The sequence below is a fragment of the Globicephala melas genome, chromosome 8, assembly GCF_963455315.2.
Source record: "Globicephala melas chromosome 8, mGloMel1.2, whole genome shotgun sequence".
Classification (NCBI taxonomy): domain Eukaryota; kingdom Metazoa; phylum Chordata; class Mammalia; order Artiodactyla; family Delphinidae; genus Globicephala; species Globicephala melas.
Window position 1 is genome coordinate 85,909,294 of NC_083321.1, and position 26,935 is coordinate 85,936,228.

A 26,935-nucleotide genomic window follows, 5' to 3' on the forward strand; every position below is an offset into this window, starting at 1 on the left:
CTAGTATAGTGCCTTGGCCCATAACCATGCTTTATCAATATTGAGTGGAATTCAGCTGAGTCAACTGAGGGAAATAAGTAGACTGTGTGGGTGGTACATTGTGGAATAGGGGAACTTCCTGGTCTCACTAAAATCATGCCATAGATTCCATCACATATTGTTGTCAGCAAGCCAGCCTCTTTCTAAGTCCCTGCCACTCCCTAATACTGCTCAAGAGGCTTCTGAGGGTTTGGCTCAGTGAACAGGGAATTCTTTCCCGAGCATCCCTCCCTTCCTGCCAATTCAAACTGACCTGGCTGCAGACAGAAGGTTGCCAAACTTCCTAAGGTGGTACTAAAAATGTGGACCAGAGAATTCTCATATGTCCCCCAAAAAACCTACCAGTCTACTATTTCATTTACTAGGCTCCAAGACTGGCCTGCTGTAGTGGAAAGCAGGCTCAGTGAGATGCTCTCCTTTCATCTCGCAGTGTCAGCATGCCATGGACACCAGCCAGCAGGATGCTCTCAGCTGGGACCCCATATCATCCATAGCTAAAGAGCAACAGATGCTGGCCAATGAGGCGGGGACATCTATGCTGCTCATCTGAGCCATAAAAGCAGGGTTTTTTTAAAATAGAGAAACTATAAAGTTTAAACCCCAGTAAGCATCACGGATATCACTACCATTAAGCAGTCCAATCAGATTCAACTGATCCATGCTTAAAGCAAGTATGCCCTCATTAAAAACAATTCAGAGAGGCAAGAAATAACTTTGTTAAGGGTGAAAAGTGTGATCAAAGGTGTGAACTCAGGTCCAGTGAAACAAATATGTGCTTTGGATGCAGACAGACCTGGGTCCTTCCTATGCAAGCTGTATACTTTTGGGAAATTTTTCTAATCTCAATATTCTGTGGGATAAAGGGGATTATAACACCTAGCTCAGTTGGCCGTGGTGACACTTAAACGAGTTAATGCACTTAAAGCAGCTGCCAGGTCTGTGGCACAATCCAGGGACGGAGATGTTCCTTTCCCTCTCACTCCAAAAGCAGATGCATCCTGCCCAAGGCTACGAGTGACGCGCCTGGTGACAATTCCACAGGCAGGTGAGTGAGATGATTTGAACATTTCTGAAATGTTGGCCTAGATTGTGCTGGGTGTTGGACAATTCACAAAGTAGAAGGGCCCGCTGCTCTCAGTGCTTTCACACTTGCAACTCAGGAGCCCACCTCCGTGCAGAGGGCTCTCCTCCCAACCTCCCGAAGGAGATCTGGATTCAACTTGACTTTCACCTCAATTTGGACATGTTGCCACTTCCAACAAGGCCAGTTTCCTTACTGAAAGAAGTCCTTCCCCTGGGTAAAATCCCAACAGCTTCATTTGTTTAAATTCCCTTATTGGTCTTGCTAATGCCGGGTGTGGTTTTTCCTCATTACGGAATACTGATAACAAGCAAACTAGCACGGGAAAGGAAGGCAGCCGCTCGATTCCCTTGCTGCCCAGGGAATGATCCGTGGTACTGCCGGGTGGAGGAGGCGTAGCTGAGCCGAGAGGCGCCGCCGGCCCGGGCAGGGGGAGCGGAGTGGGGAGGTCGGGACCCCTGGGCTGGGCGCGAGGAGAGGCGGAGCGGGAACCTCCCGCGGCCGCAGTGGCCCGGCCAAGCCCGACAGGTTCCAGCAGCTCCCCTCACCCCTCCCCACGCCTCCCGGGTTTTCCCCTGGGTTCGGGGTTTCCTGTTTCAGTTCTCGGTGATCTCCAGCAGCAGGTGCTGGTTTGCCAACCTCAGCTCCAGACGAGGCGAAGGAGGAGAAGGAAAAGAGGAAAGGGGAGGAGGAACCGGTGCAGCGGCTGCGGCTGCCGCTGCGGGCGGGCGAGGGGCTAGGGGCGAGGCGACAGCGGGAGATCCAGGCTCGCTCTCCCCGCGGAGCAGCGGCGCGGGCGGCGGGCCGAGCCGGGGCCCCGGCGTGTGGCCGGTGTGCGCGCAGGCGGCATGGGGGAGCCTCCCACTCGCCCCGCGCTCTAGCGGCGGCCAGAGGCTAAAGGAGAGGCGGCCGCCCGCCGGAGGGTCCCGGGGCGGCCCCGCTTCCAGGGCATGTGGTGATGGCTGATGAGAAGAGACTGAAAGTAGGTTGAGCAACAGATCCGGGTGCGCGCTTGTGGGGGTCGGGGGGGCGAGTGGTGCCGGCTGGGGGAGGGGGAGCCGGGGCTGCGGCCGGCGCGGAGGGCGCGCGGGCTGGGCGGGCGGGCGCGGCGCCGAGCGGGGAGGGCCGAAGTGGCTGCTGTCGCTGCGGGCCCCGCCGCCGGCTCGCCGCTTCCTCGCGGGGCCGGCCATGCCGGGTAGCGGCCCCCAGGTTTGTCCCTCGGGAAGGGGGTGGAGGGGCGGACAGCGGCGACAATGGCCCTGAGGGAGCTGGGCGAGGGGAGGGCCGCGGGCCGGGAGGCCGCGCCCGAGCGCCGGGCGGAGGGGCCGTGGCTGGGGCGGCCGCGCCGGCGGATCTCCAGGCCCAGGCAGGTCGGGCCGCTGGAAGTCGAGTCCCTGAGCCCCGGCTGCTCCCGGGGCTCGGGCGGGGTCGAGCGAAAGCCCAGCGCATCCTCCCGGGCGGCAAAGCCGGCCCCACCGGGGATCTCGGGCGAGGGGAGGCCGGTCTCTCCGGCCCCGCGGCCTAGGGCTTCGGTCCACTCCCGGCCGCCCCAGGGCACGGCCACCGAACATGGAGGCGGACCCGGGCGCCCCGGATGGAAACGGACCCACAGTCCCTCTCCTGAGGCTCAGACCTCGCGCGCTGGGAGGCGGGGGGGGGGCGGCGGGGGGGGTGAGGCAGCATCCGACAGCTCGGATACAGCCCCAGCCATTAGCTTTTATTATCCATCCCTCCAGCCAAACCCCCAGGCGGGCCGTGGCGAAAACCCCCCTCTGCTCCCGCGTCCCTCCTGCAACCCTCACCCCTCAGTGTCCAGCCAAATTCCCATTTTCACCCTGCGTTCATTTAACCGGACCGGTCCCCATGTTTAACTCCCTACAAAGAGGTGTTACAAATGTAACTTGGAGAAATGAATCCCGCATTTCCTCCCTTAACTGTCTCGTCCTTCACCCCTTCAAGACCTTAAAACCAGCCTAAGCTTCCAAGTACTGATCACCCTAACTGGATTTCTTGCTGTTTGGGTAACCGTTAACAATCCTGGTCTGTGCTCTGTGTTTTGTGATAAAGAGAAGAAATACTAATCCAGATTTAGGGAAAGTTTTCCTGTTGGTTGCAAGAATGTGTTGGAATATCCCCAGGCCCATGAGGCGCTTATTGATTCAGATTTTTTTTTTTTTTTTTTAACCATCTTAGAATAGTTGCAGAGATACTTGGGGCTCAGTATATTTAGAAATTTGGGAAAATTCATCAGTTCTTCACTTATTTCCTCATGTAGTTTTTCTAATGTATATTATAAACAGAAAACAGTGGATATGCCTAATACAAGTTTTTGGACCTTGGAGAACCACAAGAAGTGGGAATGTAATGTGTTATATATTTTTTAAAGTCTTAATATATTTAGGGTATGAGGGTATGACTTCCATTTATTTAATCACATATGCAATTAATTTTAGTCGCAATTTCTCAATTTTGGTGTTATCTGTTGTTCGAATATAAGGATAGCTTCACCAAGTATTTGTAAAATTGTCTTACTGTTGATAACCCCAGGAAGATGCTTATTTCAGACTTGCCTCTCTATTCACCTGCTTTCTTCCAATTTGGCATTTGGATTTTAAGTTACCTTAATCTGTCTACTTGAAGATACCCTAAACATCAGAATCGTTTGGTAACTGTGTATCTATGATTTGAAATGTTTGAGTATTTTTACTTAGTTTAACAATGGATTTTGCTTTCAAAGTAGGTTACATTTCTACCTCTAGCATCTGGTCATCACACAAGTACTTAAACTCTATATGTAAAGTAAAATGAACTTTTAAACAAAACAACAGCAAAAAAGAGGCCACTATTTTTTTAACCTGCTTTTAATAATGGAAGTCTAATGAACTAGTTTATTATAATGGAAAATATTATAGGAAACAGAAACGTTTGTATGCTGATGGAAGTTTTTATTAGTCATTTCCTTTTACTACATTTTTGTTTTAATTACTATACTAATAAAATTATCCTATTTTATATTACTGGTTTCTCTGGAGCTATGTTTTCATGGATTACATCTGCCAAATTGAACCCCAAGTGTTCAATAGATATAGTGTTTTTTAAGTATTTTTCTCATTCTACAACTGGGTTACCTTGTCTTCATTCTAGCACATCACAGTGTTCTCTACATTAATTTTAATTACTGTAACAGATGTAAAAGTGTTGCTATCATTTTATAGTTTTTAATACCATTTTTATATCATTTTATACCCTTTTAGTGCTTTCAATTGCTTTTCTACATATATTCAAAAGAATTCTACTTTCATTCTTATTTGATAGCAGTTTTAAAGAAGTAAACGTAAGATTTTAAGTAGGAGGGTTTTTTTTTTATCATTTTAGTATTAGAATTAGAATGTAGGATTGTAAACTAATTGACAGTTATTGCTCATGTGAGACTGGTAAACTTCTATTACCTCAGCAAATAATTATTTAGTATCAATCTAGGTGCTGTATAAGGACCCTGACCTCTAAAAGAAGAGAGATTATTAACAGAGAGCACATAAAGCTAGATGGAATATTCTACGTGCCGTAAGCAAAGAAGTAGGAAATTCAGGCACTGAGAAAGGTGGCATGCCAGGCCTTAAAGATGGGAGTCATTTCCAAATGGATACCCTGAGTCAAGGAAAGCAGGGAGTAGGTGATCCAGTGTGTCTGGAGCATTCCCCGGATGATAGGAGTAGTGGATGATTAAGGTGGCAAAGATGGTTTCAAGGGTATAGTTTTATTGGAAAGAAAAATATTAAGTAAGAAGGTCAGTGAATAACAGAAGCATATTAAATCAGGAATTCAAATTTAAGCCTAAAATATCGTGATTCTGGGGTTCAAAAATACCAAATGTTCTTAAAAAAATTTGTGTTTTAAGTGCTGATATGCCTCCTGTATGATCATCTCTAGGTCCATCCATGTTGCTGCAAATGGCATTATTTCATTCTTGTTTTATGGCTGAGTAATATTCCATTGTATAAACATACCAGATCTTTTTTATCCATTCATCTGTTGATGGACATTTAGATTGCTTCCATGTCTTGGCTATTGTAAATAGTGCTGTAAGAACCATTGGTGGTGCATGTATTGCTTTGAATTATGGTTTTCTCCAGATATATGCCCAGGAGTGGGATTGTAGGATCATACGGTAGCTCTTTTTTTAGGTTTTTAAGGAACCTCCATACTGTTCTCCATAGTGGCTCTACCAATTTACATTCCCACCATCAGTGTAGGAGGGTTCCTTTTTCTCCACACCCTCTCCAGCATTTATTATTTGTAGACTTTTTGATGATGGCCATTCTGACGGGTGTGAGGTGATACCTCATTGTAGCTTTGATTTGCATTTCTCTAATAATTAGTGATGTTCAGCATCTTTTCATGTGTCTTTTGGCCATTTGTTTGTCTTCTTTGGATCTTCTGCCCATTTTTTGATTGGGTTGTTTTTTTGATATTGAGCTGTATGAGCTGTTTATATATTTTGGAGATTAATCCCTTGTCGGTTACATAATTTGCAAATATTTTCTCCCATTCTGTAGGTTGTCTTTTCATTTGCTTCATGGTTTCCTTTGCTGTGGCACACTGTATTTTGGATCCAGTGGCATAAAGATAACTTTCAGATCTGTGATGTGGAGATATCAATTCCATCTTTGGTTTTTATAGCTGACATAATAATAGTTATTGTGTATTGTGCACTGATGTGCTAATGTCATGCTTATGCTTGCTTTTATTATCTTCATTCTATAGATGAGGAAACTGAGACACAGAAAGTTTAAATAACTTGTCCAAAGTCACACATCTAGTAAATTGCAGAGGGAGTTTGAACCCCTGAGTCTGACTTTAAAACTCATGCCCTTAACCACTGGGCAGTTCTGCCTTCCTGTGATACTATTTTTAGTTCTGTAAAAAGTGTGTCATTGTGTGTATGTTTGTATGTTGATACACATTGTTTCAAAATTAAGAGATGCATGATGATTCTTATGCCCAGTGAACTGGCATAAAGTAAAGCCCATAAGCAGATGTCTGAACACTCAAAGCATTCTGCCTTTAAGATAAATTATCAGATCTCTAAAGGTAGATAGCAAATAAAAATCCCAAGTTCTTCCTGCTTGCCTGGACATTATTCCCCTATACCCCCTCATCTTTTGCCTGGCTCACACCTCATTATTCAGGCCTCAGCTTAGATCTCACTGGGTTTACTCCATTGTAGGTTAAGATTGATAATAGAGGTGACACTTACTGTGCCAAGCACTGTTCTAAGTGCTCTACATATATTAATGCATCTAATATTTACTGTACTCCTGTAAAGAAGTATTTCAATACTTTTTTTTTTTCTGATGAGGAAACCAAACTACAGTGTGGTTAAATAACTTGCTAGAGGTTTCACAGTTAATGGCAGAGCAGGTGTCCCAACTTAGGCTAAGTATGAAATATTAAGGTCTCTTTAACCTAATACATGTTAATATATTATTGTGAGATTTAAACTATATAATAGAATCATCTCTCTTGGGAGTTTATAGAGCTTGGTGCCCCACCTTTCCATCCCCATTTAACATTCACTAAGGATTTTCTCATGACATTAAAAATATTTCAAACATTTTCTTCCTAAGAACATATCATTTTACTTAATCATTCTCCTATTTCAGTTAGACATTTGTTTTCCCCCAGTATTTCAAAATCATAATGCTTTAGTTGAACATCCCAGTAATTTTTCTTTTTTCTGCATCTGTGTTCTTAGGATGGATTCCTAGAAGTAATGATCAAAGAGAATAAGCTTTAAGGTCTTTGATGGCCAAAAAGTTTTCCAGAAAAGCTGTATTGGTATGTACACTTGTCAGAAAAGCGTGACAGAGCTGATTTCATTCCATGTTTGAATTAACTATTAACTGTAAAATTTTTTGACAGTTTGTTAAATGAACATTAATATCTAATTTTAATGCTGACTTTTTTCTACTTATATTTTAAGATATTAAAGTAGGCAGGTTGATTAAGAAGAAGCAAAGAGAAAAGTAAAACCACCTGGAATCTTCTTACCGATAAATAACTTCTGTAAATATTTTGATAAACACTCTCCTATTTTTTCTTCCTGTAGTTATACTTTACAGAGTTTTTACTTGAGTTTTAAATTTAAAATACAAGCATTTTCTAATTACCCATCTTTAGGCAAAATTATTTGTTTACTCCCCTGTGTTTTCAAAATACTTTAAATCCCTCTATAACACTTGTATATTTGGTGATAGTTAACTGTTTCTTCTTTATTTCTTTTTTGCTTTCTGTGTCTCTGCTCTTCATCTATATAACAGAAAAAAAAGTACTAGCTAGGGCATAGATTTGTCATAAGGATTAACTGATAATACAAAATACAGTGCCTAGGATCTTCTTTATCTTGTTTGTAGTCTTTAGGCAAGGACTTTGGTTTACACTGTTTTATCCCAAGTCTTCTACAGTGTTTAATACCTAGTAGATACTTCATGGATGTGTTTTTATTGTTAAAGGCCATAGAGTATGTTCTTTAAATGGACCTGCTGATGTGGTAGGGTGAACAAAAGTCAGTAGATGGCTATGAGATGATCGCAGTAATCAGTAGAGCAAATAACACAATTTGTGTACCCAAACATTTTAAAATTAACTTAGTATGTATGATGTGATTTCTTGAGTGGTCACATGCATTTACCCTTATCTACCCCACTTAGCTGGGGAAGGATATTATAAAGGCAAATTTCTAGAAGTTAGTCTTAAAGTCTTTCAAGAACAAAACATTTTAACTATTTTAAATGGAAAAATTTAAATACATGGATTATATTTTTCTACCTTCAAGTAACATGTAGCCTATAACTTCACTTATTATGAAGCATAATAATAGCTAACATTTATGGGGCACTAACTTTATGCCAGGTACAGTATTAAGCACTTTACTTACATTATCTAATTTAGTTTTACAACAATTGTATAAAGTTTATACTGTTGTTTTGCCTATCTTCCAGGTGATAGAACAGGGGTTATCAAGATTTCTTATTTATCCTATCTAAATAACAATGCTTGTTTTGCTTTTTTTTTAAAAAAAAAAAAAGATGGTGAGGACAGCAGAACTCAATGATTTCTGTTGATGTATATTAATGATTTTTGGTCTTCTTTCCTTGCTGTTAGCTGTTCCTTGCTGATGTTGTCACTTCTTCCCTCTAATTTGAAGAAGATAACTGCTATGGACTGTGAAACTGAATGACAACAGCTAGTATTATGGCTAACATAAAAGTATTTAGGCAGCAATTAAAGGCCTTTAGGACTCGCAGATTGTCTAGGTTGGAGAACTGAGAAATTGCACTTTCAGAGAGTAGTTGGGGCCTCTAACAATCAAATAGACCTGGGTTTGAATCCCAGCTCTGTCCTTTACTGGCTGTGACCTTAGACAAAACTCAGTTTCTCTTTGATTTCTTGTACTTTGCAAGTTGTTTTTAGTGATTTAAGCTAATGAGTATAAAAAGTGCCTGGCACATAGAAGGCAGTGAATGTTATTATAAAGTGACTTAGCAGTATTCACTGAATTGATTAGACAGAGATTTTGTTTGTTTGTTTTATTTTTCTGTCTACTTATTCACTGGCTCTTAATTGTGTTCTGGGTAATTGGGCTTACCAGATGAAAAATACCTAAAAAATCAAGTTTACTTTTATTGCTTTTAATATGTAAGTTTATATTTTAGATTTTTCAAAGGGCTTTTAAATTTATTACTTCATGTCATTTAGGGTGAAGCTAAAATTAGTTTCTGTTCTTTGTTCTTAGTCATCTACTCATTTCCTATTCAAAATTACATGGGCTTAATTTTATCCTTTATTCTGTGACTTAGTCTGTTTCACATCTTGGCTTTTACTTTATAATTTATTTTTATTATTTTGTATACTTATAGGGAGCAGTTCTCCCATATAATTGAGGCTGCCTCCTCATTGTTGACTTAGACGTTTTTTAAGTCATCGTTTCTTTGAATTGCCCCACTGAGTTGGCGATTTTATGTATTAGATACTTCTTGGAATTTTGCTGTAATTGTAAATGATTAGTACAGATCTAAAATGCTGGAAGTGTGCAATAAATTATCTATTTTGATAAAGTAGGCATTATTTCTATTTTTGCTAAGATAGAAAAATGCCTTAAGTAACATAAAAATTGTGTTCATAACGTTATGTTAAAATTAGCAATATCATGCATAGGAAAAAATAATTTTAAATAGGAGAGATGTTTTCCAAAGTGCATTTCTATTATTTTGACTACTTCGTTTTATCTTTTAAAATTAAATTTTGAGTTAAATATTTTAACATTTATTTTATCACATTTTTAAAATAGAGAAAAAGTAAAAGTGATAGTGAAAAATCATATATAATTCTCCCGTAGAGAGAACTTAAAGTTTTGGTAATGTTTTCATTTTTTTTTAATCTCCTAGTCAATATAAACACATCCTTTAAAAAATTTGTATGCATATGTAGTTTTGTTTCTTGCTGTTCATTCAATATACGATGTTTTCCTGTATCATTAAATATCCTTTTAAAAGATTATTTTTATTGGGCTTCCCTGGTGGCGCAGTGGTTGAGAGTCCACCTGCCGATACAGGGGACACGGGTTCGTGCCCTGGTCCGGGAAGATCCCACATGCCGCGGAGCTGCTGGGCCCGTGAGCCATGGCCGCTGGGCCTGCACGTCCGGAGCCTGTGCTCCACAGCGGTAGAGGCCGCAGCAGTGAGAGGCCCGCGTACCACAAAAAAAAAAAGATTATTTTTATTGGCTGAATGCATTCAACACATTCAAATACTGCAATTTAATCAAGCTCATATTGTTGAGTATTTAGAGTATGACCAATATTTTTATTGTTATAGTGAACATGATAAATGTCCATGTATATAGATCTTTGTACACATTGATGAATATATTTTAAACAAATTCCTAGATGTGATCATGCAAATTGCCCTCTAGAAAAGTTGCACCAATTTATATTCTTAGAAATGCATGTGTGTCGCTCTCTGCACCCATCACAGTTTCCCTTCACAGCCTGTCTTTGTTAATTTGATAAACAAGAATGACATAATAGTGCTAAGAAGCTCCTTCAGTAGAGTCAGAGAGATTGAGTTTGAGTTCCTGTTCTGACACTTGTGTGATCGTGGGCAAATTTCCTATATTTTCCTAAGCCGCAGTTTCTTTGTGAAATTGTGATGATAGTACCTATTATCATGGTAATATCATATAATATCATGGTTGTGGCTATTAACCAATAATGTACATTGAAGTATAAGCCCTTGAGAGATGTTAGCTGTCATTATTAATTATGAATGAGATTTCACCTCATTATATTCTATACTTGGTATGCCTATATTTTATACCTTGTAGTGGGTGGTATAAAGGAAAGTTAGTCAATTTTAAATAACCATCTTTTATGTACCGTTAGTTATATTGTAGTACTTAGTTCCAATACTTTTTCAGTTGACTGTCTTGATTTTCAGGATATATTATAAGTGACCCCCAAATAATATAAATTTTAAAAAATATTTCAACTTTTTTTTCTTGTCTTATTGCATTGGTTGAAACCATAGAACAGTGATAGTAGGCATTTGAGCTTATTTCTTATTTTACTGGGTCTTTCTCCCTGTTATTTCATTTTTTAAATGCCAATGGCTATTGTTTCCTGACATAGGTGTCCCCTGCTTATATACACATATTCCTGCAAATATCTATAAAAGCTAAATGTGAGAAACTTGAAAATAGATTTATATATCATGGGAGAATTCCTTTAAATTGTTAAATTCCTAAGTATCTTTTAGGCACATCTTCAAAACTATATTTTCAGCATTTGACTCATGTTCTCTTCTTTTTAAATTGAACATACAGTCAGTCAGTTTAAATAAGGCTAAATGTCAGTAAGGCTGAAATTTTGCTGCTTTCAACCCACTTAATGATTCCATCCTTGTCTCAATGATACAGACTTTGAGACCCACTTTACTTTTCAGCATTGTCTGCTATTACATTATATTTATAAAATACTAGTTAAAGTAAATGAAACAAATTTGCCCCTTGGAATAAAACCCTTATTCAAATAAAGTCTTAAGGTCATAGTCCCAGAGCCCTCCTTACTCAGCTTCTGAGGCATCTTTCAGAAAACTGTTTAAAAATGACTACCCCCCAAAAAAGATTCAAATAATTTACAAATCACAAATATGACAGTGCTACTGAAACTGAAGTTTTCAGGGGCTAGCAGGAAACCCACCCTGTGATATCGTAAGGTTTTTGTTAAATAATTTTTGTACCAAAGTCCTGATTTAGCATGTTTTAAAAAATGATTAAGTATAGCAACATATACTGTATGAAGATATGGTATTCACAGATCTAGGTAGTGTCTTTCTATTGTTGGGTTACTAAAATTTGAATCCTGGACTCTCTTCTTTTTTGTACAGTTTTCCATCCATGCAAACTATATTTTTAAATACCATCTACATGCTAATGACTACCAAATTTTTATCTCCAATACTGACTTCTCTCTTTTACCCAGCTGTCTTGGGACAGCTCTACTTGGATAGCTATTAGTATCTGAAACAAAATTATCTAAAACAGAATTTTTGTCCTTCCAAATCTGTCCCTTTCCAAGTCTTCCCCACTTTAATAAATGTTACTACCATCTTCTCAGCTGCTCACACCATAGATCTAGAAGTTCTTGATTCTTCATGTCTCTTTCATCTTCCACACCCATCCAAGTACCCATAAGTACCCATCAGTACTTATGATTAAATGAACTGAATTAACAGTGTTCAATATTAGAAAAATCTATTATCATAGAATGAAATCTACTGGTTAAATGTGTATTGTAATAATTTGAATATACTATATAACTTACCTTTCTTATATTTAGAACTCTGTATAAAGTATAAGTAAGATTATACATATATTTGATTAGTTTTGGTGCCATCTTTGTTAGGTTTGGTCATAATTAGGCCAGCCTCATAAACCAGTTGGGATGCTTTCCATGTTCTTAGGTGCCCTAGAATAATCTCAGTAACAAAGGATTTTGCCAGAACACACCTACAGAAAAAATGGGTATAGCATTCTTTGTCAGGAATGGAATAGAGGGTATAAATCTTTAACAAAGTTTTTATTTCTTCCATGGTTATTCACTTACAACCTTTTCTTAAGTCGGCTTCAATTATGGATTCTTATTTATTGGCATAAAGATTTATGCAAAGAAACCCTTCCATTTCATTGAACATTATATTTGTATTGTTAATTTGTAGAGTTCCTTAACCTCTTGGTCACATTTTTAGGAAGTTATTCACTTATTCATTTATTCATTCATTCATATTTAGAACCAGCTCTCCATTATATTAACCATTTCTACATTTTTTTGCTTCCTAATTTACTTATTTATGCTTTTAATTTTATTACTTTGCCTACCTTTATTTTGGCTTGTTTGCTTATTTTAACCTTTCTAATTTAAATGTTTAATTCATTTATTTCTTTTTTCTATTAAATACATTTACACCATTAATTTTTTCATTGAGTATTAATTTGACCACATCCCATAGGTTATAATTCTATTGTCATCCATTTTTAATGTCCGTAATTTTATTTTTTATTTTTCTTTAACTGCAGGGTTATCTGGAAGAGAGTTTTAATGTACAGATATTGGGAGTTTTAGGGTTTAAAAAAATTTTTGTTATCAGATGCTGACTTCTCATTTTTGTGTCTCATAGTCAGAGTATACTTCCATTCTCTATGTTTGAGTTTTTCCTAAATGCCTTGAAAAAGTTGGTCTGTCTAGTGCAAATGTCCTCTGTATCTTATCTTTGAAGTCAAGAAATCCCTAGTAGGGTTTCCCTGGTGGTGCAGTGGTTGAGAGTGCGCCTGCCGATGCAGGGGACACGGGTTCATGCCCTGGTCTGGGAAGATCCCACGTGCCGCAGAGCGGCTGGGCCCGTGAGCCATGGCTGCTGAGCCTGCGCGTTCGGAGCCTGTGCTCCGCAACGGCAGAGGCCACAACAGTGAGAGGCAAAAAATAAAAAATTAAAATAAAATAAAAAAAAGAAGTCCCTAGCAATTACTCTGTGAGTACTTCAGATAAGGGCCATTTTAATTGTTGTTGCTGTTGTTGATTAAATACACATATACCCTGGAGTTTAATGCCATCATCATCATTTAAGGCCTGTGGATAAAAGAAGTAAATCTAAAGCTTTAGATTGTCAGGGCTTTTTGTCATCTTTGTGTAAGGATAGGATGGTGTAACTTTCAAAATAAGCTGATCTCTAAGTTTGTTTGAAAAGTATTTGAGTTCCTTAAATGGGGCATCTCTGCCTGCAGATCTCTACATCTCCTTGGCCCTTGTGTGCTCCCTTCTGTGTGTGTTCTAGGATTTCCTGGAGTTGGAAGTTGAGCCAGCAGCTCTGTTTTTCCATGGGCCCCACTATGCTCTTTACCAGTTTATAGTATTTCAGGGTGCATCTTTCAAATACTCTCACCCCCAAAATTGTAAAGCTTTGGAAATAAAAATTAGTTCTTCTTTCCTGACCTGTTTATGGATGGGATGAATACATTGGCCAAGAGAAATGACAGAATTTTAGAAAATACTCCACATTCTTTAAAATGGATGGTGGACAATTCTAGTGATCCCTATAAGTAAGAAAAACAAAATGCTTTAAATTGCTGCTCCTTTATTTCCCATTAAGTTCTCTATTTTTCAGTGTTCTTTCAGGTCTTTTGATTATATTAAATAGAGGCTCTGCTAGGTCCTAAGGTCTTTAATCCCTCCCTTTTAAATAAGAACCTCAGTAGGGAATCAGAGGCAGCTAATGTTTGAAGTCAAATACTGATCCACAAATTAGAAAAATTTTCTGTACTAGGAGAGAGACTAGGTTTAGAGTATAGGTAGTGTAAGTGTGATTTTGAAAAAAAAAATCAGGAGTTGGCTTATAAGAAAAAAATTCACAAAATTAATTCTGTGAGTTTGGTTGATGTAGAAAATTTTACTGCTAGCCTAGGTGGCTGGGAAGCATGTGCCAGGTTGACAGCTGCAACTTAGCTTCTAGACCATCCCATGCTGGGAGAGCACCTGAGTGAAGATGTGGCAGGTAGAGAAAACACTTTGGAATTCCTGAGTGATAGCCAGAAGCCAGAATGCCAATTTGGCAAGAGTGCTACCAGGTGCTGAGTCTTGGGCCTGAGCATTCCTCAAAATAACACGTAGATCATAAATGTTTATTTCCCACTTTGAGAGCAAATGAGTACTTAAGTCTTATGTGCATTTTAATAGATTGAATACTATTTTATGATAAACACCTAATATAAGCTAATCCAGTTCAACATGGATTTATATTTGATCAAAATCCTGAAATAATTTTCTTCTCAATGTGTGCTAACCTCTTCCGCAACTTTTTGTATTATCTCTTAAAAAATAATCAGAATTAGAAGATAAAATAAAACAATCAGTTATTTATTTTAGAAATACTGGGTCTAGGGACTTCCCTGGTGGTCCAGTGGTTAAGACTTTGTGCTTCCACTGCAGGGGGCATGGCTTAATCCCTGGTTGGGGAACTAAGATCCCACATGCCAGCATGGCATGGCCAAAGAAAAAAAAAGAAAAAAATAGAAATACTGGGTCTGAAGACTGATTAATTTGTTTTATTGCTAAATCTTTGCTTTCCAATAATGTAGCTTTTTGCTTACTAAACCCAAAGGCTTAAGAATCTCTTCCAAGAGTCAGAAATGCGGTAAGTTGGTTCTGTCCTCCCTGCACCCCCTTCTCTCCATGCACACGTGTGCATATGCACACACAAGTGCAGAGGAGGAAAGGTGCCGACAAGGAAGGAGGTCCAGAGACCAGGATTACACTAAGATTCTTATATTTAAAAATCTTTCATCAATCGTTTTATCTAAATAAATAGTCACTTAGTTTAACAAGCCATCCTTAGAGCATCCATTGTACTTACGCCCCTTCCTCAAGAATCTTTCATACTTAAATATTTAATAATTACTTTTATCATATAAACATCACAGTACCCTCAATGATCTTTCTTTTGGAGTTTTGATTTTTGCGGGAAGGGAGACTGGACGGAGCAGCTAGGATGGGAGTATCTAGACGGCCAAATGGCAGCATTAAGCCTCTAGGTATCTTGAGAGCTGGGAAAGAAGACTGGAGATGCGTTAGAAAAGGAGGCAGAAGAGCAACAAGAACGCACTTCCTGCTCCTGAACATGGGCAGTTCCCTGCCAGCTGTGCTTGTCCTCGCCTTTCACTCTTCACCCCAGTCAGTCCTGGCCCTCTGGGTCTTGTGGAGGCTGGGAAAGGACTGCAGGGTTGAGGGTGGTAGGCTGGTTAATTTTGACCGAGAATTAGAGGCTAAAGTAGAGCCAACATTTGCCTCATTGAACCAACTCTGTTTTCCCAATTCACTGCTATTCCTTCTTTTTTTTCCTCTAAGTTATTGTCCTTTTATTTATTCCCAGTCTTTCATTCATACATAGGTGGGCATACCTTTTTTCTCTCCTGCCCCATTAAATCCATTCTCCTGGTTTAAAGTTCTTAAAAGAAAGAAAAAAAAAACCCTTAGCCTCCCTACCCACCAAAATATCTTTCTATATCTTATTCCTTTCCTGCCAAACTTATTAAAAGAATACATATGCTGTCATCTCTTCTTCAGCACACACTTACTCCTTAACTGGGAGTTTTTAGCCTGTGTTCTGTGGTTCCCCAAAGGGTCCATGGATAGAATTTGGGCATTCTGTGATGTTGGATGGGAAAAAATTTATGTATTTATATTCATATCCTCTGATTGAAATTTACCATTTCCCTCAATTATGAATGTAAGCAACAAGTCCAATTTTAATAACAGCATATATGACTGTGTCATCCATAGAAATCATAAATGTTTCCCTATCATGTTACAGTTGAAGTAAATACTCTGAAATATCATTTTTACTTTTAACTACTTCAAAATCATGGTAGTTATTAGGTCTGCTGCTATATCTTATTTAAATGTGTTAATAAAAGACATATTTTACTATATCACATTTTTACATATTTTGATGACTATTTTAATATAATTGGCTTCTTTGTAATGCAGTCTCTGCTTTTGCTTTGTGCATTTAAAAGCATTACTTCGAAAAGAGGTGTATAGCCTTCATTAGACTGAGAAAGGATCTATGGCATAAAAACTTGTTTAGGAGCAAACAAGGAGCAGCTGCCTGTTCACCCCACCTGTCTTCATATCTCCAAAACAGCTCCCTCAGTGGTCACTAATCACCTTTACCCAATGTCCTCAGTCATTCTGCAGTGTATCTGTATCATTTGGTGCCATCAGTTATTTTTTGTTACTCCTTCCTCTTTTGTCTTTAGTATCAAATCCTTACTGGACCCATTGGCTCATCTTAGAAAATATCTCATATTTGTTTCTTTTTTTCTGCATAACTTTAGATACCAGTCACCTTTTGCTTAGACCATTATGTATTATAATACCTTCCTAACTTGTCTTTGAGTTTCTTGCCCCCTCAAACCTAATAGAGCTGGAATTACCATCCTAAAATGTAGTTAGAAACACATCATTCACATTCTCAGAAACTTTCAGTGGTTCCCCATTACCTTTCTTTTTTTTAAATCAATAATTCTAATTTTATATTAGTTTTATATTTAATTTTATATTGATTTAATTTATATATAAATTATTTAATTATTATTTAATTTATTTTAAATTTATATTAATTTTATATTTAATTTTATATTGATTTAATTACCTTTCTAAAATGTGGGTAGAAATACACTATTCCCTTTTTCAGAAACCTTCAGTAGTTTCCCAATAACAAAGTTGAAACACTAGTATGGCATTCAAGACTTTCCATGAACTAAGTACATCCTAACTTTCTAGCCTCTTCTACAGCAGTATTAATCTCACAGTATTCTGTATATTTTATCATCTTTCACGTCTCTGGCCTTTGATCCTGTTTTCTCAAAAATCCTTTCTTTCCCTACCTTACCCCACTCCCCATCTTGCCCTACCACAGACACATACACCATAGTATATATAGGAATGTGTCATCATCATCATTCTGTTCTCAGCTTATATGTTGCCTCTCAGAACCTTCTCCAATCTGAGCCAATGTCTTTGTCTCTTGTATTCTATGATATATCACTATTAATAGCATTAATTTTGACATGCGCTATATTTTATAGGTATTCATCTATTTGGTTTCTTTAGTAAATTTATATTCCTTAGGGTAGCAACCGTATTCATGTTTGTACCCTCTCTCATCTTCTTCACTTAATGTCACTTTCTCATAGTAGGCATTCAAATAAATGTTTCTTGAGTGAATACATTAATTCATTGAATACTGGCTTAACCTCTGATTTAGTTTGATTGGGTGACCATGGACCAGGCTGCTGTTGTCCTGCGTTTCCTCAGAGTATTACTTTCAAAATGTATTAGTTGCACACATTTTAAAATAGAATTTGATCACCTAGCTAACATCTGTAAAAATGCCATAAGAACTAAATTACTCTGTATTTAATGATATTACTATCAAGAAAATAGATTCCTAAGTCATAGGATTTTTTTCCATAAAAGATTTGTTAAATAACAATTATTTAAAGGAGAAAATTATTATGGCTTTAATTTTTTGATAGTAACTTACAGATCTTAAGAGAAAGCTAATTCTGAAAAGTATACTAATTTATTACTTTATTAAAAGTTAATGAGATTATGAGAGAGGTGGGAGCCGATGGCTGATCTTTGTCTACAGCCATTTATTTTAAAATAAATTTGCACAGTCCACAATTTATATTGTTAAACTGAAAGAAGTATTTTCTCATTTTCCATAAGAAAAACCTTTGTTTCCTTTCAGGTGCTTGTTATAATTTCTTCTAATTTTACTTCCATTTTCTCCCACATCCCTTCACTTCTGCCCATCATCAGATCAATGTATTTCTTCTAAATTACTGATTCCCAGCCATTTTTATACTCATGTTCCTTACTAAGCTTTCTACCATTATCTTCTTTTTTGAATATTTTTTCCTCCACTTTTATCAAGATATAATTGAGATAAAGCATTGTATATATTTAAGGCCATAGCATAGAGATTCAACTTACATACATCAAGAAATGCTTATCACAGGGCTTCCCTGGTGGCGCAGTGGTTGAGAGTCCGCCTGCCGATGCAGGGGACACGGGTTCGTGCCCCGGTCCGGGAAGATCCCACATGCCACGGAGCGGCTGGGCCCGTGAGCCATGGCCGCTGAGCCTACGCGTAATGCTTATCACAGTAAGTTTAGTGAACATCCATTATCTCATATATATACAAAATTTAAATAATAGAAAAAAAAATCTTTCCTTGTGATGAGAACTCTTAGCACTTACTCTCTTAACAACTTTCACACATAATGTGCCGCAGTGTTCATTATCTGTATCATGTTGTACATATTACATCCCTAGTACTTATTTCTCTTATAACTGGGAGTCTGTGCCTTTTGACCACCTTCATCCAATTCCCCCTCACCCCACCCCCTGCCTCTAGTAACCACAAGTCTGATCTCCTTCTATTTTTTGTTTGTTTGTTCTTGAAGTATAATTGACCTACAACACAATGTTAGTTCTTGTTATACAACATTGTGATTTGATATTTCTGTACTTTTCAAAACAATCACCAGGGTAAGTCTAGTTATGATGTGTCACCGTACAAAGATACTCATAGTTATTGATACTATTGTCTTCTAATTATCCTTATTAGCCAAAGTATTCCATGACACTTAAATCTTGAGTAGTTTTTCTTACAAAAAAGGATAGGTATGTTTGGCTTTTCCAAACTAAATGTCATTCCCCTTTCCCTCTGAGAAACATTGTTCTAAATTATTTTATTAATTTAACAAAATTCATGTTCTGAGATCAGGAACAAAGGCAGAACTTTAGAATTATATTAATGAGAACATAAAATAATGAAAATCAGGTTTTCTATTGTTTTGTACTGAAATTTCACTTTTAGTATAAACTTTTAAGATAATAATATTTACTATGTGCCAAACACTGTTCTAAGTTATTATATATATTACAACCCTGTGCTGTTGGTGTTGTTATTATCCCCATTTTATGGTTGAAGAAACTGAAACACAGCAGTTGTGTAATTTGTCCAGGATATTTGGATACTTTTTGGGAGAGGGTGTGTTGTGGTGTTGGTTCTTATATCCATAAATTATAAGATCTCTCTCTTGCTCATCCTCTTTTCTTTGGACCCCATGCTGGAGTAAACTCTACCCTAGAACTTATAGTAAGGGGTCAGGTACACGTTTCAGAATACCAGTAAATCAGATATTAGAAATAGTGCTGCCTCTATAGGAACACATGGCCCAGTCTAGTCTAATTCCCTTTGGTACGTGGGGCAATTGGTTTGTCATTGAGAAAAAGTTTGGATGGAATACCATACCCCTTTTCTAACATCAGCAAAATAGTAGTACCCAAATGTGGCAAAGCAGATAAAGAAAATGACAAGCCAGTCTTATGATTATTGATGTAAAAATTCCTAAGGAAATACCAGCATATACAGTATAATCCTCCAAAATGTAATAATGTTTCTATATTAGTAAATCTGTTAATGTAGTTCACAATATTAGTAACTCAAAGAAGAAATTATGATCATCTTAATATCTCATTTTAATGCAATACACATTTTTAATTTTTTTCTTAAATCTTTCATGAGGAGGAAAACATATTTCTATAAGTGACTTTTTAAAGGCTACATATTGTGTTGTGTGTAAATGTATAGTTGTATATAAACTTATAATTACATACAGCTAACACTTACTGAGTGCGTACTGTGTGCCTGGCACTGTTCCAGGTGTCAAGTGTTTTACATGTATTAGCTCATTAAATTTCAAAACAACTATTTATATGTGTGTGTGTATTTTATTTTTTAACAGATGAGGCATGAGGAGGTAAATTTGCCCAACGTGATAGATGTGTATGTTTTATATGTATATGTATGTACAACCTAACCAGCCATCAATATAATGCTTAATAATAAAACACTAGACGCATTCCCATTAATATCAGGAATGACACAAAATAACCATTGTTAACATTACAATGTAATTGACAGAAGTATGAAGCAAGAGATGTAAAAATTGGTAAGGAAGAGTCAATCTGATGATTTTACATTATTATATATGCCTGGAAAACCCAAGAGCCTCAGTGAAACACTAATAGAAACATTGAGTTCACTGAGATACCTAGTTCACTAAAGTTTTATGTACAAGAATAAAAATAATTATTTTTTAGACACCAACAATAACTAGTTAGAAAATATAAGGGAAGAAAAAAACCTCCATTCACAGCAAGAACAAAAGCAAAATATTTTAAGACAAGTTTAAAAAGAAATTTATAAGCCCCCTACAAAGAAATCTAGGAGCTGTATTGAAAGAGGAAATTTCAATCAATTATTCTTGATTAAACAATATAGTAAATCAGTAGTGCTTTTTAAGCAAGGATTACTACAACACAATCTCCATCGAACTCCCAACAGCAGCTTTTCTATTAAAACTTGTCAAACTAATTCTTAAGTAGCTGGAAGCATATACATGCAAAAGATTCTTGTATGATTCCCACGCTGTGTAAAGTTTTGAGGTGCATTGCCCTTCAAAGCTCTGCATGACATGGCTGGTCTTGACCTTGACCTTTCTGACCTCATTTGCTGACTCCTCCCCTTGCTCACCTGCCACCAGACATACTGGCCACCTTGCTGTCCTGTGGACGTCTCTCATCTCTGGGCTTTGTACTTAACCCTCCCTCCTCCTGTTACACATTCCTTTCACTTCATTTAGGTATCTGCACAAATACCACCCTATCATAAAGGCCTTCCCTGATTAAAAGTTTCTCTATAGCATTTACCATCACCTGACGTGTATTTACTGTTTACATTCTCTCCCTCTGTGAGTTTGGTGAGAGAAGAGACTTGCTTTGTTCTTGCTGTATCCCCAGCACCTGGCACCTAGGAGGTGCCCGTTTGCTGAATGAAACTGGCATTAAAAATTACAGGTAAGATCACTAAGAGTTCTGAAGAGAGGATGAAATTACAGTCAATCTTGTTTTTCTTGAACAGTTTACCCTTGAACATCACAGGCATTAGGGGCACCGACCCTCTGTGCAGTCAGAAATCCGAGTATAACTTCACAGTTGGCCCTCCTTATCCAGGGTTCTGCATCCCCAGATCACCAGCCAAGAATCACATAGTCCTTATGTATCTGTTGAAATAAATCCACATTTAACTGGACCCATGCAGTTCAAACCCACTGTTGTTCAAGGGGCAACTGTAGTTATGTTCTATGAAGTCACTGCAAATACTGAACCATTGCTTCTAGAGGAAATACGGGATTAGGTTCCTGCAAGCCTCCGGTCAGAACATTTTCATGGACCAATCAATACATAACCTTGTTGTACATGCAGTACTGTTTAGAGACACTTTATTAAATATGTACTGTTGATTCATTAACACTGAACTCACAGCCAACAGCACTGTGACTCGTGCCTGAACAAAGCTTACCTAACACGCATATTTCTCCACAAGGCACATCACAGACTTCTTGCACTTAGATAACACTTCAGCACTAGACTTGGGGGCCATTTAAACAGCAAATTCACCAACAGAAAGCACAAAAATGCAAAAATCATAGCACTAACAAGCCCTTTTTAAGACACTTGTTTCAGCATGCGGGCTTTGTTCAGCCTCCGCTGGAATGCCTGTCTGGCAACTCAAATGTTCCGCCTCTCTGCACATGCACGTTGCCGTGGGGCGACTGTAAAGCACCGCGAGGATTTATTGGGGTTACAAATAAATTTTAGTGAGTAGGCAAATTTGCAAGTACAGAATCCACAGATAACAGGGGCCAACTATACATCATTTTTTCAATAAATATTTACTGTGTTTCTGCTATGTGCCATGCTCCCAGAGTTATTTACCACTCAGACATTTATCAAGTCCTAACCTTATGCCAGGCCCTGTGCAAAACTCAAATAATCCAAAGATAGGTTTAACAGTGTTCCGGGGAAGGTTTCATGGCAGAGTTGGGGTTTTAGCTGAATCTTCAGTACTAATAGATAAGATTTTAACCCGTGAAACTATGGAGAAAGTTATTTTAGAAGAAAGAATCTTAAACTTGGCTATACATTAGAATCACCCAGACCAAAAAATAAATAAATAAATAAATAAACATCTCTAGGGATGAAACTCTTACACCAGTATATTTTAAATCTCCCCAGAGGATTCCAGTGTGCAACCAAATTAAGAGAACCACTGCTTTAAATCCTTGTGTTTGGCTGGAGTGTAGGTTATGTGAAGGGATGTAAAGAACAAATAAATCTGGAAAAGAGATTTTGGCCCAGTTATTGGAATGCTATCATTTAGCACATATTTATTAAGCACCTGCTGTTTGCCAGGCACTCTGCTAGTTGCTGGAGATACAGCAGAAAACAAAACACAAGAATCTCTGGCCTGTTAGAGTTTATAGTTGAATTGTTTTGGCAGCTGTTTAGGATGATTCATAGTCTAGATTTAACTTATAGTATATGATGATTTGCATTTAGAAGGAATCTTATCCTAAATGCTCAGAATTCTAAATTTAATGTCTAAATTACTATATCATCCTCTGATATGAATAGAACTCTGTAAAGAAAAATTGTGTTGTGAACTTCTGTGCTAATTTGACTGAGCGTTTTCTAACACAACCATTCGTTTTGTTAGCCTCTCAAAGTTTTTCAGTTTCTTGCACACTGGGACAATTGTCTAAACCAGTAGAATGAGGACCATTGGAAGTACTAACTCAAGCATTTCATTTTCTCATCTTATAGGAGCTGGTATGTAAGGAACTATTATCTGTCTTGATTATTAGCAAGAATTTATACTTAGATCAAACTTATAATTAACAAAGAACTTTTATTGGGTCATAATTTGCTGTATACCATGTTTTATATATTTTTTCTTGAGTTCCTTTACATTTAATGTACCATTACACTGTCTTCTAGACCATTAGCAAGAACAGAGACCTCTAATAATAGAGTCCTCTTTTAATTCTGTCTGATACAATTATTCTTTATCGCCTGAATCTGTCAATTTCACTTAAACTTTTGGTCAAGAAGTTTTGAGTTAGTTTGCTAAATAGAGTTATTTAATACCCGAAGAAGAATAAGACATGCACCGTCCTCAGCTGGTACACTCAGCCTGAGATGAAATGATGTGCACACATGAGCACGTGCAGGTGGGAAGTGAGGGGTGCTGTCAGGAGTGAGAGGTACAGTGCTGTGGCATCAAAAGGAGAGATGGGTTGAGTTCTGACTAGGCTTGGAGAATGATGTTGTAAATCTTATCATTATTGTCAGAGACAAAGTGCCATTTAACTACCATCCAGTTGTGTTATAATGCAGAGAATGTGTCTTACATATATTTTATATAAAATTACACAGTTTGGGGGCTTCCCTGGTAGCGCAGTGGTTGAGAGTCCGCTTGCCGACGCAGGGGACACGGGTTCGTGCCCCGATCCGGGAAGATCCCACATGCCACGGAGCGGCTGGGCCTGTGAGCCATGGCCGCTGAGCCTGCGCGTCCGGAGCCTGTGCTCCGCAACAGGAGAGTCCACAACAGTGAGAGGCCCGCGTATCAAAAAAAAAAAAAAAATTACATAGGTTTGGTCAGCTTTTCCTCAGTTTCAGTTGTACTTAATATAACTGTGTTTTGTTAACGTGGATGATATCATGTGCTTTATACTTCTTTTAAGATCATCTATGTCCTTTTTTCCTCACGAATTTTCTCTATCCTGCTCTGCCACACATTAGCTGCTTTAGCAACCTAGTACATCAGCATTTTGGATGTCATTTGTATTCTCTGAGCTTTTCTAAAATTTCTCATTCCTTGAGTATTTACAAGTTTTATAGGAATTGAAGATCATCTTTTTAAAAGACTTGCTTGTTTATTTGAACTTTTAAAAATACTAAATGGGGGGAATTTCCTGGCAGTCCACTGGTTAGGACTTGACACTTTCACTGCTGTGCGCCCCCATTTGATCCCTGGTCAGGGAACTTAAATCCCGCAAGCTGCCAAAAAAAAAAAAAAAAAAAAATACTAAATGGGAAGCTAATCATTGGGAAATATTTGAAAATATAACCCAAATAATGATATGGGTTATATTGTCACTTAAAGTGACTATAGAAAAGTTTCTTTGTTTTTAGACCACTGAGAAGAAATGCCGTTTTTGTGGATTTCCTATTTGCCTCTGAACCCTGGAGAGAATTGAAAGATATCTGCTCTTAGTGATATGACACTGAAACATTTTTATAATCAAACCCTAAGAATTTTGACTTGGAGAAGCATTATCTTCTTTCTTTGTCACAGAATTGTTTTTTTTTTAACTTTATCCCTTTATATGTATTTTTAAAGTGGTCTGTTGAGTTAATTTATGTAAGTCTTTTCATCACCTTTTTTTTCCTTAATAGTTCTTTATATCAAAACTTATTATTATTGAATATTGTTTGAGGGGGTCTTTTTCCTGCCTTAGTTCTGAACCAATTGAGAAATAAACAAAGGAGCCAGGTAGATGGACATCAAAATAGCAGCTCTTTTTTTGATGGAGCTATTGCAGAACATGACAGCATAAAGGATTTAGCAACATTGAACCCCCAAATTAGAAAGATGTAGTCATCCAATCTCAGGCAGTGCTGGAGAGCAAAGCAACTGTGTGCTGTCTGCACCTGGGCAGATCCCAAGAGAAATGTGCAGAGGAAGGGGCTGCACTTTGCTTACACAACTCCTCTTCCCAGACTTACCCCTCAGATAAGTCATCCTCAAGTGAGGCGGAAGAGGCCAGAGCATTACTCCTAGGGATGCCACTCTAGTTAGAAAACTGAAGCCAGAGAAGGAGACTGCAGGAAAAGACCTCTCATCCCTGCCAGGCTTGAGCTCACTCAATTTCACAGCTGCCTTGGATGTTGAAAGCAGCCCCAGTGGCAGAGCCAGGGCTACAGGAACATTGCAAATCACTGCAGGCTCTTTGATAAGCTCACCCTGTCACAAAGAGAAATAAAAACTAGCAGGGAGCATTTTGTTCATATGAATGCCTGCATTCAAATTTGCTGGAGCCTGTTTTTTACTGGTCCTGTTTTTCACTCAGATGTCTTCTAGATAGCAACACACTGCTGGGTACCATATAGGCTTTTTTTGCTGTGTGGATTATCAAAGATTAAATGGATCTGCCCTCAAGAAGCTTACAGCCTGGTTCATAAATAAGTGCTATATTGTGTAGTACAGACTATTAATGTTATAGAAGTTCAATAAAAACCAGACTGGTCCAAGAAGATTTTTATGGAAAAATAAGCCTTGAGCTGGGCTTAGAACAACAGATATGATCTGGGTAGGTGAGGCTGTGGAAGAGAACACTTGGGTGAAGGGACAGTTGTTTCAGCATCTGTGACTTCACTTTTGCTATTCCTTCACCTTAATTGAAGTGGAAAATAAGAATACAGGGCTAGAGGAGCCCCGGTTGTAAGAATCTTGAAAACAAAGCAGAGGACCAGAGATGTGATCTGCGGAGATTTTTTTTAAACCTAAGCGTGGTGTCATTGAAAATTACTTTGGCAGGGATGTACTTAGGGGGTATTCAAGGAAGGAGATAAATTAAGAAATGAAAGTAATCTAAGCCTAAGGAAATGAAATATATTAAAGCTCTCATGCCCATCTGATTTACTAAATATAATAACTTTCAGAGGTTAGAGTTAGTGCCTGATTGATTTTGCTCCATTCTTTTATACCATGTGTATAAATTAGGTTTTTGGTTGGTTGTTTTTTTTTTTAATCAAAAATAATGAGAGCTTTTGGTTAAAAATTTAACCTTTCAATCTTCTGGGGACAAATGGGAAAATTTGATTTAATAATCTTACTTCTATGGAGGTGTTTTAGGATGAAAAGAATTGTAGATTGAAGGAGAATGAATCCATATTAGGAGAAAGGTACCGGGAAAATTTGATTTAATGATCTTACTTCTATGGAGGTGTTTTAGGATGAAAAGAATTGTAGATTGAAGGAGAACAAATCCATATTAGGAGAAAGGTACCGGGAAGGCAGCTTGGATCACTGCTGACAAAGAGAATTGATTCCAACACTAGCATCAAAACCCACGTGTGTCACATTCATACCTCAGCAAACAGTTGAATTTTCAAATGTTAGAAAAGCCCTTGACATTGACAGATATTAGTGTTATCACTAAAACCACACTGTCATAACTGTGCCCTGTGCTCAGTCATTTATTGCAGTGACCCAGACAGCCCAGTACAGCTGTTTGCATTTTCTCTGCAGTGGGAAGTGGACCAGGGCCATGTGACTAAGAAAGGCAGGCAAGGGCCTCTTTTCACCTACAGATGTTTTAATGTGCTTAACGTTATCCAATACTAGCAACCAAGATAGTCTAAATACCACAGCAGGATCTGATTAGCTTTTTCAGATCACTGCCTTTATTTGCTGTTTGCAAAAAAGCTTAATCCAGTGCTAGGGATCAGGCTTCCTGCTGAGCTCTCGGGTAGTTTTCTCTCATTCTTTGTGTTCACAGTGGCAGGAATTAGTGAGAAGATTCCTCCTCCTCCTGAATTAAAGCTATAAAGTAGTAACTATAGTAGCAAAGGGGTAAAAAGAAGAAAGAAAGCCCAAGGGAAAGAGGGACTGTCTATTCATACTAAAGAGTGTCTTTTTTATATACAAAAGGGAAAATATTTTAATGTAAATTCATAAATATTGACCTCGCTATCTCTAGTCAGTACATAACTTA

At 38.1% G+C, this 26,935-nt stretch overlaps 1 protein-coding gene across 3 annotated transcripts in view; it reads left to right on the top strand.

Moving 5' to 3' along the window:
• The first annotated feature begins 1,997 nt into the window (after positions 1-1,997).
• ZC3H12C (zinc finger CCCH-type containing 12C) overlaps positions 1,998-26,935 on the top strand; it is a 69,871-nt gene continuing 44,933 nt past the window's right edge. The window contains exon 1 of one of the 3 annotated variants that reach the window (XM_030836524.2): positions 1,998-2,102. In XM_030836524.2, the coding sequence (XP_030692384.1) occupies positions 2,079-2,102 (24 nt within the window). In that variant the 5' untranslated portion in view covers positions 1,998-2,078. Of the gene's footprint in view, positions 2,103-2,233; positions 2,330-6,873; positions 6,959-26,935 lie in introns of those variants that run through there. The other 2 variants (XM_060304019.1, XM_060304018.1) reach the window with 2 other exon arrangements.